General features: G+C 33.4%; 1 protein-coding gene across 1 annotated transcript in view; it reads left to right on the top strand.

Moving 5' to 3' along the window:
• The first annotated feature begins 601 nt into the window (after positions 1-601).
• LOC149785699 (actin-like protein 6A) overlaps positions 602-19969 on the top strand; it is a 32927-nt gene continuing 13559 nt past the window's right edge. The window contains exons 1-8 of the mRNA XM_089979562.1: positions 602-742; positions 5634-5710; positions 6263-6428; positions 8636-8736; positions 10521-10618; positions 11228-11322; positions 15696-15802; positions 18665-18751. Coding sequence (XP_089835688.1) covers positions 718-742; positions 5634-5710; positions 6263-6428; positions 8636-8736; positions 10521-10618; positions 11228-11322; positions 15696-15802; positions 18665-18751 — 756 coding nt within the window. The 5' untranslated portion in view covers positions 602-717. The remainder of the gene's footprint in view (positions 743-5633; positions 5711-6262; positions 6429-8635; positions 8737-10520; positions 10619-11227; positions 11323-15695; positions 15803-18664; positions 18752-19969) is intronic.

Raw genomic sequence — 19969 nt, 5'->3', positions numbered from 1 at the left:
TTACTGTCAAGTGATGTTTCAAAGCTAATTAGATTAAGGCTTACACTACATAACATATCATTCAATTTTATAAAAATATTAATAAATAATTCACTTACGAAGCACCTATCAAAAACTAAGGAAACCGCAAAATCTAGGATGTCCTAGATGTCCTTAACGAACCGAGTAATCAGCTAGGACTCCGGTCCTAGATGTCCTTAAAAAACCGTGTAATCGGCTAGGACTCCGGTCTCTTGCTAAATAAAGTATAAATAACATTCAATCTCTAAAAACATTAATAAATAAATAACTTAAAGAGGCAATATCTAAAAATTTATAAATAACATAACGTAGGAAGCACATCCTAAACACCTCGACTAGTAATACCATAATAACCTTGAAAATCTGTCTTCATACATGATTTCTACTAACAACCTCCATAAACAGCAGAGTTACGATATGTTTTCCGGTTTTTTTTTTTTTTTTTGTGGAAACTATCTATCTATAAATACTTTGCCACAATTATTAGACCTGTTTCTCCGCGATCAGCCATATCGTTTAAACGCTTAGATTTATATGCTCATAGTATATTAAAATCTTCTTCGAGATTCGCATCTTGAACCGGAAAGAACACCGGCAAGCAAGCAAGATACTGTGGAGCAAGACTCTTTGTTACGAAGAAATTTTGTTGGGAATTATATAAAGAAATTCCTGGTGGAAAAAGAATCTCAGACGACAATGAGCGGAGGAGTTTATGGCGGAGGTCTCTCTTTGTCACTGTCTCTCTCTTTTAAAGATATTTAAAGTTCCAGGCAGTGTCAATCGCTGTGTGCATACTATTGTCTTTAGTTGTGTTGTATATTATTCACATTTTGTAAGTGGACAAATGTTCATATACAGTGTATTTTCACCATAAGACTTTAAAAGAGCACAGTAGAAACTATACATTGTAATTAATTGCAACTGATAGGAGTTCCTAGATTTAAGCCACTGCATGTCAGTAAAATTGCCAAATGAACTATAATTTACGCTAGAATTTTATTATTTTTTTAACATTCTAAACCTTCACTTTAAAAGAGCAGTCGAGATTTCTAAACATAGTTTGAAACTACCCCCAGACCTTTAACATGTACATGCGGGCATACACAAAAGTATCTTCACGTCATAGTGTTCTTACTATTTTCATTGTTGCAGATAAAACATTACCATAACTATTCATCGATGACAAACTGAAGCATAGAAGTCTATAAATGAATGAACTGGATCCTTCTTTTCAACTGAATCAACACAGCCAAGAACAAATATGGCACTGCATATGATGTGGATACATCTATTTTTAGAAAGAGGGACTTTCTTAAAATAATCACCCTCTTTCTAGCTTTACTACAACAGTTCATTGATATATATGGTTTTAGTATTTGTCTACTTACTTGTACTAATATTGTGTATTAGATATTATGTGCTTCATTGCTATTTTAATATTTTCACAATGTCAGTAAAATTACCTTATTTGCCAGCAAGTCAACACAGCTTAAGTTCAATTTATAGATAGATTGTGTAAATTTTCCATCCTTCAGCCATATATAAGTTGATGCTGAGTATAAGATATGGCCAGATCAGTACCTTGGATTCATTTTTTTCTCTTTGATCTACACAGCATCACAAATTTGATCCTACCTATAATTCAGTAGATTTTCATGTCAGTATATAGGTAAAAGTTCCTAATTCATTTGACATGAAGTATTTTAAACATATTATGTACTTTTAGAAATATTTACTTTGTCACAGATACGATGAAATTTTACATGCTGTTTGTAATGAAACTATAGTAATTGCTTCCGGTTTCACCAATGTTGTCACTGTATGCTATTTCAGATTACATGCAATAAGAAAATTGCATCACTTATGCTAAAGTTTTCCACAGTTTTGATTTGAAGAGAGAGAGAGAGATATTCCAATGCATTTTTCTTCATTCATCTCATGTAAAAGAGAGAATTTAGTAATAAATTAAATATTTATTATATTTAGTTTCAAAGTCTAATATTCAAAATGTTTATATCCATATTGACTCCAGTTAGGTTAAATCCCAAGAATGAACATTAAAAATGATACATAATTTTCTTTGCAGGTACAGTAACCTCTTTATTCCCAACAAAGAACATTATCCTTTATGAGAAAGTGCACATATACTTCCTGTAGTTAGGTGGCATATGGTTTTGATCTTTGCTTAGGCTAATTATTACTTTAAATTGCTGACACTTCTGTCAGTGAGTACAAAAGGTGTCACTGGTTGAGAAACTTACATAAATAAGCACCTGGCATTTCCTTTCATTATACCTTATGGGCAGCATCATTTCCATACTGGTAACCCATAGCTGTCAACCATCACAATTTTGGCATGAATTTCATGACTTTTTCAGTGATTCGCAGATTCACGCCACAAGCAAAAATTCACGAATTCTGCAATTCTAAATTATTTAAAATCTTTAATAAAATAACCAATTTTCCATTATCGCTAGTCGTGATATTGGCAGTTGCCAAAACAGCCTGGTACTGCTGGTTGCGATATTAGTAGAACTACATCCAATTGGTACAGTTGGCCTGGTAGCAAGCATTTTAGCCTATTTTGATCTATATGTATAAGAGTAGTTTTACAAATGCTTTTGAGAGAAACTGTGGCCTAACCGGAATTTTGCTCCGCGCATGCGTCACCAACAATGATTTGACAAGAAGTCTGAACTGTTTAGAAAACAAATTTACGATCAAGCAATTAAGGAAGTTCAAGTCTGCCACAGTATCATGTCTTGATAAATAACCACAAGAACAAGTGAAGTTTATGAATACCATAATGAATAGAAATGCAGATATATTTCTGCATATATGTAGTGTTTTTGTTTTATATTGCGATCTTGATATAGTGCAGTATTGATGGTCAGAGTGGGTGGAGTTATTGTCATGGTATTTTTCACTAATTCATGTCCAAATTCAGTAATTTTTATCCCTGTTTTCACAATTGCAAGCCTAGAAGGTTGGCAGCTATGGTAACCTCACTAATTTCATATGGTCAGCAGAATCTTGCTCTCAAACAGGTGTGAGCTTGGATGATATGACCACAGCTTTAGCATATTAACTAGCATGTAAATAACACTGCAAAGCTATGTGGTTCTTGGGACCATGGATATTTTAAAGAAAACTGGAAGGTATTGTTTATTAATTGATAATGGAATGTAGTATAGCCTCTGTGCATGAGCAAAAACACAATCATCAGGTAAATATATAATACAGATAATTTTATTTGATCACTTAGGTGAAAGAAAAAATGTGATGGAATACCTGTCTTTGTCAAGGTTATGCATTCTCTAACTTGTCCATTCTAATGCATAATAAAATTTAAACAATGTATATTACTAATGCATGCAGCTTTAACAGAATTATGTCTGATTGGTGTGAATTTAATAACGAGGATCATGTAAATATTTCAGAATCCTTCTCAGTGTCAAGTCCTGTATTTTTCATACCTGATCTGTTCTGCAAAATGATAATTATTTTTACACATTTTTGTGTACTTTGGAGAATATTTTATGTACCTAAAATTACTTGTCTTATGATAAATCAGTTAGAATGGCAAAATCCATGTAAAAGTTGCCTCAGAGTGCAAGATGAAGCCCAGATTTTCTGGTCAAAAAGTATTGACTTAGAGGCTGGCAAATGGTAGCATGTCCCCTGCATCTAGAAAATCTTGTTTTTGCTATTCTTCGTGAATGGATGGTTATATCAACATAGGGTATTCACTGAAAGACTTCTTATGATGTCTAGTTGTGCATCATTGAAAATGGTGACAATCTGATATCCATGGAAGTCATGTTGACCCAGGGTTATTACCAGTATTTTTATTTTGATGTTTGGTTGGTCTTAAATGAAAATCTTGTTATCATTAGTCCTCCTGAATGGATGGCATATCAACATGGGGTTTTCACTAAAAGACTTCTGATGTATACTTGATCCTAAATGAAAATGGTGCCAATTTAACATTCACTGTGGCAGCCATCTTGAAAATATTGTTAAGATGTTCCTCCAAAATGAAAACTAATATTACCTTTTTCAGTTTTAAGCTGAAGACTTCTTAGGAAGTCTTGTTGGTCCTAACTGAAAAGAGTGCTGCTTGCACATCCAATATGGTCACCACAGTGGTCGTCTTGAAAATCTTTTTATTTATACGCCTCCTGGATGGATGTTCATAACAACGTGGGCTTTTGACTAAATGCCTTCCACAGCATCTAATTTGAAAATCTTTTGTTTGCTAAAGAATATCAGAGATGGTTTCAGCACTCTGCCATTAAAATGAAGAAAAAAATCATCATCTTGAATTCCTGAAAGTCCATTTCAACCAATGGAGCATTGGTTCCTTTGAGGGAAACTTGTTCCTCTAGTGAGAAATGCTTTGTCATAGGTCATATAAAGTGCCTCAGTGTAGTAATATCTCTTTTGTGATGAATGTAGTTTGGATAATTAACCTACCTGAGTATAAGGCAACCTCATTTACTATAAAGTACACTTAAATGGTTCCACTTCACTGTGTTATGGTAAGGGACTACTGTATTAACCATTTGAACAGCCAATTGCAAAACTACTTGCATCAACTTATGACAGGCTTTAAGTGTGGTGTTAGAGATGCTGACCATGCTGGAATTTTGTGGAATTGTTATACAGTTTGAGAGAAATTTAAGTTTTCCAAATGTAGCTGAAATTCAACAAAATCTTCATTTTCATCTGAATATTTTTAGTAGAATGCTTTTTAAAGGTATAAACATAGTTTTAAATAAAGTATTTGGAAATACCTTTGCCTATATCCTCCAAACTGTTATATCTTGGTAACCGACTAGTACTAATAAATGAGTGTATCAACATCATAGGTTGTGTGCAGTCAAAAAATGGCAGCAAAAGGTAAGAGACAACAATGCAGACAATTTTGAAGGAAAACTCATATTTTATAATCATTATATCCTTCAGAGTGAATGATATTTATTCTATAGGAAATGGAAGAATGGGTACAGCATTATTTAAAATTTAGACCTAATAACAAGTATGAATTAGCTTCTTAACAAGATTGGAAAGCCATTGTAGAAATTTGTTTCCTATATTGAAGTATGGAGTAGTGATTGTTCGTCAAGAAAAACTGGATTACAGAAAATTCAGGGGTGTCCCGAGTGGTCTGAAGCGCTCTCCATCACGGATCACTGCCATCTCACCTCTGTCTGTGTGGGTTCAAGTCTCGAGCTCAGCCAGTGTGGATATGTGGGATGGCTTGTTGGTAGCTTCTTGTGGGTTGGTGGTTCTTTCTTGTGGTGTTCCTGGGTTCTTCCTCCACCATTAATACTGGCCACCATGTATAGCCTATCTTGTGCTGAAAAATAGCGTTAAACCCTATAACAACAACAACAGATAATTCATGGTTCTTGTTTGGCATTTACTCATAGACTTGTACCAAGCCAAAATTAACACTGTACTGGCATTTAAAAAAAAGTTGACTATGAAGCCCATGACCTTTTAAATGTTTAGCTTTTTGACATTGACATATACTCTTTACTTTTGGAGTAATCTTTACATTGCAAAGCTTGATTTGTAACTCTTAAAATGATTTCATGTATTTATAGATGAAGTTGGAGCTTTGGTGTTTGACATTGGGTCCTATTCCTTCAGAGCTGGATATGCAGGAGAAGACTCACCTAAGGTAAACAATGATACTAGTGTGACTATTTCTTTTTCAAATACATTACCTGATCATAATATCCTTGGAGAACTAAATCTACCTCACAAATCCAGCCCTCTCAGCTACTACTTTTCAGCTAATAAGTTAAAAGTTACTTGTGCACAAAGGTGGTGGTTTGATATGGATCTCCATTTGATACAGGGATTGGCACCAAATCCAGTGAATATTCCAGTTACTACATCCACTTGTGCTAAGTCATGTGCTCTTTCCAGAAATAGTCCTTGCAAACCATCCTACAAGTATTTGGCATTAAATGATGTTATTTCAAATGAGACAATATGCAATTTTAAAAATGTATGGGGATTTGCACTGGCAGACTTATAATTGCTTTTTTTGTTTGTTGGAAATACTAGATTTTAATTAGATGCTTTCATTAAAATAGATAACTTTCTGTTTCTTTTTTGGAAATGTAGATTTGAATTAGGTGCCTTGATTAATAGATCATTTATGTTTCTAGCACAACTTAAATATCTGAAATTTTTCAGTCATTGGTATTTGATATTGTTATTCCAGGCAGAATTTCCAACACATTATGGCTTCATTGAAGACACAAGTGTTGCTATGGAACTAGATGACCCTTCTAACCAAAAGTTAGAGCATAAATACTACATCGACACGAATTCCATTAAAGTCCCAAGAAAAGGGATGGAAATACAGAATTTTCTCAAAGATGGAATAAGTAAGTAGATGAGAATTCTATTCTGAAATTACCAAGAAGACTATATTTATTGTTATCTTTAGTCTAATCTTGTTCAGAAATAGTCGATGCAAACGTTTGCTAATAAATATGTACATAAATCTCATTTATTACGTGAATGTGATTCAATTTGATTGGCATCTCATAGTTTGTTGCTTTCTTTTCTTTTCCTAGACCCCTTTTTTCATCTCACTACAGATGTTTGATCTGTAGGATGTTCTTTAAAATTTTGGATATGGATTTTATGACTTGAACTTGTGAATTTGTTACCATCATAACTTTTCATATGCTGCCATGAGAAATATGAATTGGCCTGGTGAAATCCTGATACTTTTTCATCTGGTTACAAAAATCTATAGAAAATACAGTAATCAATAATGCACTGTCATATTGCGGCAAAGAATAAATATTGTAGCCTGTTGATGGACCATAACAGTTAATTACTGTCATTTGTTGAACAGTCAAGCTGTCCTTAGATATCTCTTGTCATTTTGTTTATAGGTCAGTAAAACTGAATATTTCACAAGCTAAATTATCAGGCATTCTGAATGAACCAACTAAACTTCAGTCCCTTGCCAGTTGAACTGCAGGATGATCACAAACTAAAACTAATTAAATCTCACATTGAGGAAGGACATCCGGAAACTAAAATTATTTAAATCACTAAAAGATTAAGATCTTTTATGTAGACAGCAATCTCAAAACTGGGAAACTCAAAATCTACCAAAAAGAGCATCGGGCTACATCACTTTCACTGTTGCTCATGACAAATGAAATTAAAACAATAGGGATATGGTAGGTGTGGTTTCAAAGACTAACATTGTAACAATTGGACCCATAATCCTAAAATGTAAGATGCTGACCCTGATTGTAACAATGTGGGGGTGGATGGGAGATAGATTCTTTCATCCCATATTGTAACTGTCAGGGTCATTATCTTTCTTTGACTATTGGACCCCCATCATTATAACCATTTACTGATAATGCCCTTCAGGTGTTATTTGCTGCATGATTCAGCAACTGCCATTCTGAATCACGATAAACTGAGAGAAGAAATGACATGTAAATCAGATACATTAGCATGCATTAGTGTATAATTATGTATGAATCGGGTTTGTTAATGTACCTCAGTGTATAATACTTGTAAATCAGATATAGTAGCATGCATTAGTGTGTGATTGTTTATGAATCGGGTATGTTAGGGTACCTCTGTGTATATTGCTTGTAAATCAGATACAGTTGGTTACATCAGTGTATATTATGCAAGTGAAACTGCATTCTGAAGAACCCTTGTTATTTCATGCAGTGATTGGAATAATATTGCACTATGTTGTCCATCCAGTGGCAACCCTGTTACATGCTGTTCGTGTTATCCAACACTTTAATTGTCACAGTTCATGTATAACATACTTACAGCTGTAAACACTGTGGCTACTGACTGGCTATAAAAGCTGTCAATAAATCATACTTTGTCTATGTAAGAGTGATTTCCCTTATCATGTTATGTCATAAGAGGATTCTAGGAATAAACTAATGTAGATAATTGCAATTGCTTATTTTATTATAAAAGTGATTTCTTTGCTTCATCATTTGTTTCTTATTTTGATTATTTAGTCTATATGTACTTCTGATATTGAATTTTAATCTGTAGATATTTTCTTCTTCCAATAATGTAGATGTATTTGAGCTATTACATTTTAATAATTTCTTTATTTAACCTACATTTAAAATCATTTCATTACAGTGCATGTACTTTTATAATTTATCAATTTTTCAATGCAAATATAATTTTTTAGACAACCTGGATTTATGTCCTTGATTTTTTATTTTGATCTTTTAAAAAACTGGAAAGAGGTTGTCATTACATGGTGATTTTATCATCGAAATTTTAGTCCTTTTAACCATCCTTTTTTATATGCCTGCCATAAAGCATTTTGATGTTGTTCATCTGCCTGTTTCCAGTTTGCTTTCTGCACAATAATTTATTGTCCACCATCTACAGTTAACAAACTGTGTGGATGTCTTGCACTTTGGGGTAGGGATTTGTGTGTGTGATTTGGCCCTCTTGTTCTAATGTCCAATGCATTGTACAGCAACTGATTTTCGGATTTATGCCAATGTGGGTAAATACGGTACCATAAGGCAGTCTGTAATTAGCAAATATAAAAAACAATTATTTGTCTTTGCAGTTGAAAATTGGGATGTATTTGAAAAATTCATGGACTACACATACAGCCGTTATATCAAGTCAGAATCACACATGCATCCTGTCCTAATGTCAGAATCTTCGGTTTGTATATCCAAAATAGAATTTACAATATCCACTGCAAAATAGTTGCATAAAAATATGTCAGTAATTCTCAACTTGTTTCATGTACTTTTTAATTCTGATCATTTTAATTATGTATAGTTTACAGTGAGGTTCAACTTTTTGCATTATTGATTTAATTTTTAGTTCTGTTGAATAATTCAGATTTTGCCACAAATTGTTAGCATAAGATTTTAGAAGAGTTTAAATCCAGTGTTTCAGATAATGAAAACTCTCTTGGAAACAATGTTATGTTACGAAATTTAAATGAGGGTTCAGGATCTTTTATTGTTATATGCTCATTTTTTTCTCCGTTAATTTTATATTGTCAGAATCATTCAGTATTTTACGATATTGCACACCTTCATATTGCAAACAAACAATGGACGCAGATGCCAACACTTTTGATTTGTAAACAAATCATGTACACTCATGTAGTAAGCACTTTATGTTTTGGTTTATTAAATTTGTTTCTGAATGAAGTAATGCTGGTGTTTCTTGCACTGCCACATACCAGCTGCTTTGACACATTCCGCGTTAACTTTTTTGATACAATGTTTTGGATTTAGGCTAGCTATACAGTAGATGGGTCATACAGATAACATTCAAGTGACAAAGAATAAACTGTCTACTTTACTGGTAATAAGAATGGTAAAAAAATATACTTACAGTTTTACATCCTGAATTTCCTCAAAATGTACTTTCTTAGTTCTGCAAATCCAGATTACATGAGCCATGTCATAGGTTCACAATCTTGATTACACATTTTGAAATTATATGGTAATTTCGGATATAAGTGCAGTTACATCCTCCTTACTGCACTCAAAATGAAATAAGCATTAAATTCCATAGCATCTTTTTGATAATTGCAATTGAAAGACTTCATATTTTCCCCACATTATGATTTCAAACATTCAGTGACAGAAACAGAAACACATTTGCAGATGTCAACACACTTCTCCCTCGCTTCTTCAATCTGATGTATTTTCATGTGGAATCGTCACATATAAATCCAGTCCATAATCATGAAATTTCGTAGAATCGAGAAAAAAATACCAAAATCTATTCATTCCAGAACAGATGGAAAAGTTGTTGCAATGCGCATTCATCCACAATATGACTCCAAATTTCATTTTAACTAGACAAGCCATTTTCTTTTGAAGTTATGTTGAGCACCTGACTAAGTTCAACTTTATTTGGGCAGAGTTATGTGCGCAGTAATAATGTTGTTGTGTAATTATGAATCTGCGCTTGTGTATTTAGTTTGGAATATGGCATACATTCAGTTACTTTGTCTCTTTTCATGTATTTTGTTGATATAATTAGGAATTAGATAGAAAAAGAAAATGAGCATATAATATAAAGGTTACTGCATTTGTATGGGAAAATATGAACTCGTTTTGTGGGATGGATATACTGCACTCCCAAGGTCGTGCAGTATTTACATCTGAAAAATCATTCATATTTTCCCATACAAATGCAGTAACCAATAAATACTAAGAAAGTCAGCTCATTTTAATGCTTTCAGTATAAGCCTTTGACTGAAAATACAACATGGACTTGACCAAATTTGAATGTTCAAGTCAAATGAGATTTGCAGGTAGGTGACGGTCTAGTGAATAGTGCCTACAGTAATGTAAAAGTAATATGAAAGTGTATTTGAAACTTATGATTTGAAATTTATCTTCCTTTGTATGAAATATTTTTTTAAAAAATTCAAATGTTTCACTATCATTGAATTTTAAGATTTTTTATATCTTTTTCAGTGGAATGTTAGAGGAAAGCGAGAAAAACTAACAGAGATTATGTTCGAGAAGTACAATGTACCAGCATTCTTTTTGTGTAAAAATGCTGTATTGTCAGCGTATCCTTTGTTTCTCACTTAAACAGCTTGACGCTCAGCATTAAGAGCTTAGTGTTAGGACTGGTTGGCCTGGTGTCAGGATAATGTGACTGGGTGGGACATCATGCGACATGTCTACAGCATGATGCCCCAGTGCCAGACATCACTATAAGCTGCCACACTGCAGACATAGTAGCGATATGACTGAAAAATTGTTAAAGCTGCATTAAAAATCCAAATTACACACTCACTTAAACAGTCTGAGATAAAGCATTATTACCATGGAGATGAGTTAAAGCATTATTACCATGGAGATAATGCTTGCTTGTAAGTGAATGCTTCAAGTTTGATGCTTTGCATTCTACCATTTTCATGATCGAAGTTAAAGAAAAGAACCAATCAATATGTTCTTAAAAGCTAAACCTTGTTTATGTTTAATGAATTTCATGAAAGTGTTTATAACATGATTTGATATAGAACGAAATAGGCCATATGCTACTGTGATGTGTGATGTCATATCTGGTTCTGTGGTGACATTGTGGGTGTGTGTGTGTGTATTGAAAGGTAAACATAATAGGTATAAAGAATGCCAATTTTTGTATTTGTTATGAACAACCTTAACTGTGTAAGATTTGCCAATGGGAGAGCAACAGGTCTTGTTCTGGACAGTGGAGCCACACACACCACAGCTGTGCCAGTCTATGATGGTTATGTACTCAGCCAAGGTAAATTCTTCCTTTCTTATCTATTGGTTTGCTATTGTGTACACAGAATAGTGTTGGTCTTATCTTAATAACTTAGCAGAGGGATATTGTAATAAAATCTTTCTGTCTGTCCAGACGTCAGTTTGAAACTTGATCCCATCCAAATACTGCTGGCTGGAAATTCACCAAACTTTGTACATATCTTGTCCAAGAGATAACCACCTGTGATATAAATATTTTTTGGGGACTATTGACTGAAGTCCCTTGGAGGTGATCAGAGGTCAGAACTAGCAATGAATAACTTTTGGGCCAAACATTTTACATGCATTTGTAGCAAGAGGACATGCACAGTATGTAGTAGATTTTAGGTGTTGACCCCAAGTTCGTCAGGATTGGAAAGGATTTTTCATGCAAATTAGGTACTGGGCATTGCCATGATGAAATTAATGAAGCAGTTGTATTTTTTATTTGTAATCATGTCCAGCCATTTTGTGTCATTTAATTTGAGAAATTTTTAAAGTGTTTCTTTTTCTAGTAAGCTTTCATATATGTAATTTTTTCTATTAACATAACAGTGGCCATTATTAAGAGACCTCTCTCAATAATGACCACATCTGATTATTCCTGATAAAACACAATATATTTTGATGGGGCTCTGAGTGATCTAAAGCACTCTCCATTATGGATTACTTGCATCTCATCTGTCTGTGTGGGTTCGAGTCTCGGATTCTGCAAATGTGGTTATGTGTGAAAGCTTGCCAGTAGCTTCTCGTGGGTTGGTGGTTCTTTCCGGGGTTTTTCCGTTTTCTTCCTCCACCATTAATACTGGCCGCCATGTCTGGCCTATCATGTGCTGCAAAATGGTGTTAAACCCTACAACAACAACAAAATGTATTTTTACCTCTTTAAAGGGAGACCACTGTCCCTGTATTTCAATATTTTACACAAATTTAAAATATGAAGCTGGTTTTTGTCTTTAAATATTTTATCTGAAAAGGCAGGTGTTACATATTAGAGTCCAGAAGTATTATTCTTACTATCCACATTTTAAAAGTCTGTGTTTGTTAAGCTTTTGCTGTGCTTTTATGCTTGCTGTGTGTATTTAAACTGTTTATCATATTTTGCCTTAGTATAATTACAGATCTTTACCAAGCCAAGCCTTTGATTTGGTTAAAAAAAGAATAGCAAAAATGAGCTACTCATTTATTCCTGTACCATATTTGTATGTTTTGACAATATATGTAACCAATGGTTAAAATATAATTCTGTTGCTTGTTTGTTGAGACTCATTATTTTTGCAATTATAAGAATTGAACTTCATATTTTACAGGATTAATAAAGTGGTGAAGCCTAAAAATCAATTACAAAAGATGTCTGAATCCTTTGTTAATGCTATGTATTTGATTTTCAGTTACACAAGATGCCTTAAGCTTTTGCTTCATTACAGTTGTTGATTCAGTGTAATTGATTTTTAGTTGCACAAGATGCCTGAAGCATTTGCTTACAATTGTTGAATCTGTGTAATTGATTTTTAGTTGCACAAGATGTCTGAAGCATTTGCTTACAATTGTTGATTCTGTGTAATTGATTTTTAGTTGCACAAGATGCCTGAAGCATTTGCTTACAATTGTTGATTCTGTGTAATTGATTTTTAGTTGCACAAGATGCCTGAAGCATTTGCTTACAATTGTTGATTCTGTGTAATTGATTTTTAGTTGCACAAGATGTCTGAAGCATTTGCTTACAGTTGTTGATTCTGTGTAATTGATTTTTAGTTGCACAAGATGCCTGAAGCATTTGCTTATAATTGTTGATTCTGTGTAATTGATTTTTAGTTGCACAAGATGCCTGAAGCATTTGCTTACAATTGTTGATTCTGTGTAATTGATTTTTAGTTGCACAAGATGTTTGAAGCATTTGCTTACAGTTGTTGATTCTGTGTAATTGATTTTTAGTTGCACAAGATGCCTGAAGCATTTGCTTACAGTTGTTGATTCTGTGTAATTGATTTTTAGTTGCACAAGATGCCTGAAGCATTTGCTTACAATTGTTGATTCTGTGTAATTGATTTTTAGTTGCACAAGATGTCTGAAGCATTTGCTTACAGTTGTTGATTCTGTGTAATTGATTTTTAGTTGCACAAGATGCCTGAAGCATTTGCTTATAATTGTTGATTCTGTGTAATTGATTTTTAGTTGCACAAGATGCCTGAAGCATTTGCTTACAATTGTTGATTCTGTGTAATTGATTTTTAGTTGCACAAGATGCCTGAAGCATTTGCTTACAATTGTTGATTCTGTGTAATTGATTTTTAGTTGCACAAGATGCCTGAAGCATTTGATTACAATTGTTGATTCTGTGTAATTGATTTTAGTTGCACAAGATGTCTGAAGCATTTGCTTACAGTTGTTGATTCTGTGTAATTGATTTTTAGTTGCACAAGATGCCTGAAGCATTTGCTTATAATTGTTGATTCTGTGTAATTGATTTTTAGTTGCACAAGATGCCTGAAGCATTTGCTTACAATTGTTGATTCTGTGTAATTGATTTTTAGTTGCACAAGATGTTTGAAGCATTTGCTTACAGTTGTTGATTCTGTGTAATTGATTTTTAGTTGCACAAGATGCCTGAAGCATTTGCTTACAGTTGTTGATTCTGTGTAATTGATTTTTAGTTGCACAAGATGCCTGAAGCATTTGCTTACAATTGTTGATTCTGTGTAATTGATTTTTAGTTGCACAAGATGTCTGAAGCATTTGCTTACAGTTGTTGATTCTGTGTAATTGATTTTTAGTTGCACAAGATGCCTGAAGCATTTGCTTACAATTGTTGATTCTGTGTAATTGATTTTTAGTTGCACAAGATGCCTGAAGCATTTGCTTATAATTGTTGATTCTGTGTAATTGATTTTTAGTTGCACAAGATGCCTGAAGCATTTGCTTACAATTGTTGATTCTGTGTAATTGATTTTTAGTTGCACAAGATGCCTGAAGCATTTGCTTACAATTGTTGATTCTGTGTAATTGATTTTTAGTTGCACAAGATGTTTGAAGCATTTGCTTACAGTTGTTGATTCTGTGTAATTGATTTTTAGTTGCACAAGGTGCTCGAAGCATTTGCTTACAGTTGTTGATTCTGTGTAATTGATTTTTAGTTGCACAAGATGCCTGAAGCATTTGCTTACAATTGTTGATTCTGTGTAATTGATTTTTAGCTGCACAAGATGTCTGAAGCATTTGCTTACAGTTGTTGATTCTGTGTAATTGATTTTTAGTTGCACAAGATGCCTGAAGCATTTGCTTACAGTTGTTGATTCTGTGTAATTGATTTTTAGTTGCACAAGATGCCTGAAGCATTTGCTTACAATTGTTGATTCTGTGTAATTGATTTTTAGTTGCACAAGATGTCTGAGGCATTTGCTTACAGTTGTTGATTCTGTGTAATTGATTTTTAGTTGCACAAGATGTCTGAAGCATTTGCTTACAGTTGTTGATTCTGTGTAATTGATTTTTAGTTGCACAAGATGCCTGAAGCATTTGCTTATAATTGTTGATTCTGTGTAATTGATTTTTAGTTGCACAAGATGCCTGAAGCATTTGCTTACAATTGTTGATTCTGTGTAATTGATTTTTAGTTGCACAAGATGCCTGAAGCATTTGCTTACAATTGTTGATTCTGTGTAATTGATTTTTAGTTGCACAAGATGCCTGAAGCATTTGCTTACAGTTGTTGATTCTGTGTAATTGATTTTTAGTTGCACAAGATGCCTGAAGCATTTGCTTACAATTGTTGATTCTGTGTAATTGATTTTTAGTTGCACAAGATGTCTGAGGCATTTGCTTACAGTTGTTGATTCTGTGTAATTGATTTTTAGTTGCACAAGATGTCTGAAGCATTTGCTTACAATTGTTGATTCTGTGTAATTGATTTTTAGTTGCACAAGATGCCTGAAGCATTTGCTTACAATTGTTGATTCTGTGTAATTGATTTTTAGTTGCACAAGATGCCTGAAGCATTTGCTTACAATTGTTGATTCTGTGTAATTGATTTTTAGTTGCACAAGATGCCTGAAGCATTTGCTTACAATTGTTGATTCTGTGTAATTGATTTTTAGTTGCACAAGATGCCTGAAGCATTTGCTTATAATTGTTGATTCTGTGTAATTGATTTTTAGTTGCACAAGATGCCTGAAGCATTTGCTTACAGTTGTTGATTCTGTGTAATTGATTTTTAGTTGCACAAGATGCCTGAAGCATTTGCTTACAATTGTTGATTCTGTGTAATTGATTTTTAGTTGCACAAGATGCCTAAAGCTTTTGCTTCATTACTGTTGTTGATCTGCATGTTAAGCTTGACATAAGTACTATATAATTGAATATATTTTATACTTTCAGCGATCGTAAAGTCTCCATTAGCAGGTGATTTTATTTCTTTGGAGTGCAAAAAGCTGATGGAAGAGAAAGATGTTGAAGTCATACCACCATATCTCATAGCCAGCAAGGCAAGTCAATATATACTGTTTTAAAGTCCTATGCATAAGTATTGACTGAAAAAATAGATATAGTAACTTAACACTGAAACTTCTTTTGCAGGAATGGGTTTGCTTAGACTCTGTTGTGTGTTGTCATGGTCCTGACTTAAATATTACAAAGCATTCAAAACCGACTTTCATGTCCTTCTTGCTGAAGAATTCACATGTAAAGGAAAGATCAGAGAATCAGTCAACTGGATGAAAAATAATTTAAGCTCAGTTGACAGTGTTTATTATTATATCCTAGAGGCATATTCCTGCTAATGATTTTGAAGCAAAAATTCTGTCCTAAAATCCCAGTATCAGCATTAGGTGCCATTGGTGATAATCTTGGAGCAAGTGCAAATTGTTGAGCTGCATGTTGGAAATGGATACTTTTGAAGGAATAGTATCGGTTTTATCTAAATGGGAAGCTTAATTTCATTGTAGGGAATTCCATCTTTTCCAAAACAAATGTCAGCTTCCCGGTCACATAATAAAGTTTGTTACAGTGAATGATATTTAAATGAATCTTGCTGTGAATTACTTCATTGTATCTATGATTTGTTATAGCCATATAATAATATATATAATATACTTCATCATCATATAGATTAACTTGATACTAATTGTACATTTATTGCATCCATATTAATACTAACCTTGTATTACTGTATTGTTCATTGTTTACGCATCCTTGGCTAAACAAATTGCAGTATTTCCAAAATATTGGTTGTCTTTTAGCTGAGGTGACTTTAGCTGAACAAGTTCCTTCCTGTATTTGATGATATTAGGATTCTGAGTCTCAGATCCCACCATGACTGAATATAGGCAGGGATTTGTAGAGATATGGTAACTTTGGCTAGTTATTTGGATGAATAAATCAAACCTGCTTTAACAGTCATCTTTTTAAGCCACATTTTTCAAGACCAACATAATAAATCTATCTAAAATAAACCTCCATTCAACAGCAACTTATACATTACATATTTGTTGAGTCACAATTATAACATTTCGACTGTGTACAAATTCAGCTCAAAAGAATAACGTATGATTGCTTTTTAAATCTTGGAGTAATCAGCTTTCGGAATAATTTGTACTTTAACATCGCTCGGGGGACAAATGATCCAAAATCACTTTAAAAATGATAGGTTGGTGTTCATTTTCTTGTTTATATTTGAATATTTCAGTATCATGCAATTATTGACTTTACGTTAGTTTTCCACAATGGAAAGCCCATGTGTCTAATTTAAGCAGGTTGTAAATTGGTAATTATTTTCCAAGGTCTCCTACAATTTTGTTTACTTTATCAGCTTGCATTTATTGAAATTAAAAATGATAAATTGGTGTGCATTTTATTCTATCACTCATAGTTGACTATTTCATTATCACACAGTTATTGACATTATGTCAGTTTTCCACAGCAGGGAAAACATGTGGGTTTTGATTTATAGCAGATTGTGAATTGCAATTATTTCCCAAGGTCTTGTTTGCCTTTTGTTGATCTAATCGCTTTATTTTGCAATACTGTTGTTGTAGTTAGTTATTTAAATTGTCAAAGTATTTTTCTTGTTATTATTTAATAAGAGACAAAAGTAGGGAGCCACAGTAGCTCATTTGGTTGAGTGTTTGACATATAATCCATGGGTCATGAGTTTGATACCAACCAAGGCCAGCTTTGGTCTGCTGCCTTTGTGTTGTCCTTGGGTAAGGCAGTAATCTTCCATTTCCTCTGCAAGATACATTTGTATCCAGTAATGTGTTAAAATTGTTTTCTCCTACTGCAACACAGGTTGACAAGTGACATTGTATTAGTGACAACAAAATGTAATGTTCGCATGATTTCCATTTGTACAGTAGAGCAGTTTTATTGTTACAGAAGTGAACATCCTTAAGGCCATAAGAGAAAAGAACAATGAAGGTGTTTTATGGAGAAAAAAAATTATTTTTATATCATTCCTTGTTTCCTCTTCCTTTCAAATATGCCTCCCCCCCCTCGCAAAATTCTTAACCTAATTGGCCTACCCTGTAAATTCAAAGTATTTTGAATTGATCAGAAACAACTATCTATTGAATAAAACAAAGTGTGATGTGGACAATGTTTTGCATGTACAAAGCTGAGCCTAAGCCACTTATTTTATTTTTTTAATTTACAAATTTTGTGAAAGAGAAGGCTTGAATCAGAGTGCTTATGTAAGTGGGGTTCATGAATTCAAGGAATTTCAATACTTAAAATTCATGTGCAAAGTCCCCAAGTGAAAAATGTGGGTCCATTAAACTTTATTTAGCCCATATCTTGTTGTATATGTGTAGAGGTATTATGAATGATGCCCAAAATTAAAAGCAAATATTAAAAATTAAAGTCAGTTGGATTTACACAAGGTATCTGCCATTGGCTTATTCTGGGGATTTACTGGTTCTGAAATGTAAAAACATTTAGAAACACCTATCCAATCATCATTGGAGAAAATATACCAGCATCTGCTAGGGTTTTGATGACCTTTGATCTACCAGCCTTCCATATAGGAAAAGTCATGTGCTTATAGTTGCTTCATACTGTAGGAACTGAAATGAGCACTGGATCTATTATTCACAAGGATACTCAGAGAGACTTTAAGATATGTTACAAATAATATGGATGATTAAGGTCATTGGCATATGGGTAGACTGTGCTTTGGCATAGTTGACTGGAGTTGCAAAAGTGTAATTTTCTGAGTCTGTTCATTTCAGGAACCAGTCAGTGACAGATAAATTAAGTTACAGATTATATGGATGATTAAGGTCATTAACATCTAGGTAGACTGCTTTGACTGGAGTTGGAAAAGTATAATTTTCTGAGTCTGTTCATTCTAGGAACCAGTCAGTGACAGACAGCCTGCCAAGTGGAAGAAGAAGGAGGTTCCTGAAGTCTCCAAATCATTCCAAAACTACATGCTGAAGGTAAAACCTTGTTCAAAATGGTGATGCTATGGTATACATGTGAATTCATTTAAATGTGCTGAAGTATTGTTGTCAGACAAAATGACAATGGTGCCTCCGCTATCCAGAATCTTCAATTCCCATTTTAACTGCAAGATATGGATTTTTTCAAGCTGACATTATTTCTGTAGATACTTTACTTCATCAGTTATTGAAACTTCTTTGAATCAACAGAAAAGGTTTTACATCTTTAATTCTTAGAGAAAAATGTTATTTGAAATTTGAAAATATATAATCCCCACTGTAATCATTTACTGTATCAGATAAGATTCATCCACCAATTCAGACTATACAATTCAAACATATATAAGGTTTTGCAATTCTGAAAACCTTTCTCAGCATCTGTCTGTAAATCTGAAATATATTTGTACCCCTTCCCCAGTAATAGAATAGAAAATGAGATAGGCAAATGAAGTCACTTGAAAATAGTGTCAGAGAATGTTTGATATATTAGTTAAGGCTTGGATAAACAGAGTGCAGATACATATTAAATGATATTTTAAAACTGTATGAAAGTCAATGGTTAGGTAATACACATTGTAGAAACATTTTATAATTCAGAATAGTTATGAGGCAAGAAACATACAAACTGATTTGTAATGTAATTAGTAGTAAATACTGTAAAACCCTTTTAAAAAAAATACCTCATTTTTCCATTAAAGATCAGATTTTTCAGGCACAGATCAACTTTTGTTTATAATGTGATGACCTTAATTGATACAACTTTAGTCTTTTGACAGATGGGCTTTACTGTGTATAGAGTATAAAAGCATTTGGACCTTAATTGAAACATTATTTCATCTAGAAATTGGATCAGTCCAAGTTCATTATTAATAATTCCTTGTGTACCATAAGTTGGGTCCAACTGCAAACTGCATAAACCCATATAATGCACCGACAGATCTGGGTCTTTACAATTTGTTATGACTAATCAGTAGAACAAATAATATAGACTATTTAGAGATAGTTACATTGATTGATCCTGCCAGAGCTGTTATTTTCAGCATACAAATTCATAAGGCCAAGTAAGATCATGGTATGGTCCATTGTGTATCTGTTAGGACTAATCAGTAAAACAAACAGAATAGACCCTGCTCTTCCATCACACATTGTGGCAGCAGATCAGGGTACTGTTTGTTTGCAATTTGACCTGATTTATGCATGAGTACATATAGTCTA

This window comes from Sinohyriopsis cumingii, chromosome 13 (genome assembly GCF_028554795.1).
Source record: "Sinohyriopsis cumingii isolate HCF-2022 chromosome 13, ASM2855479v2, whole genome shotgun sequence".
Lineage (NCBI taxonomy): Eukaryota > Metazoa > Mollusca > Bivalvia > Unionida > Unionidae > Sinohyriopsis > Sinohyriopsis cumingii.
The sequence above is the reverse complement of the archived record's forward strand: the minus strand, read 5'-3'. Positions and strand labels throughout refer to the sequence as shown.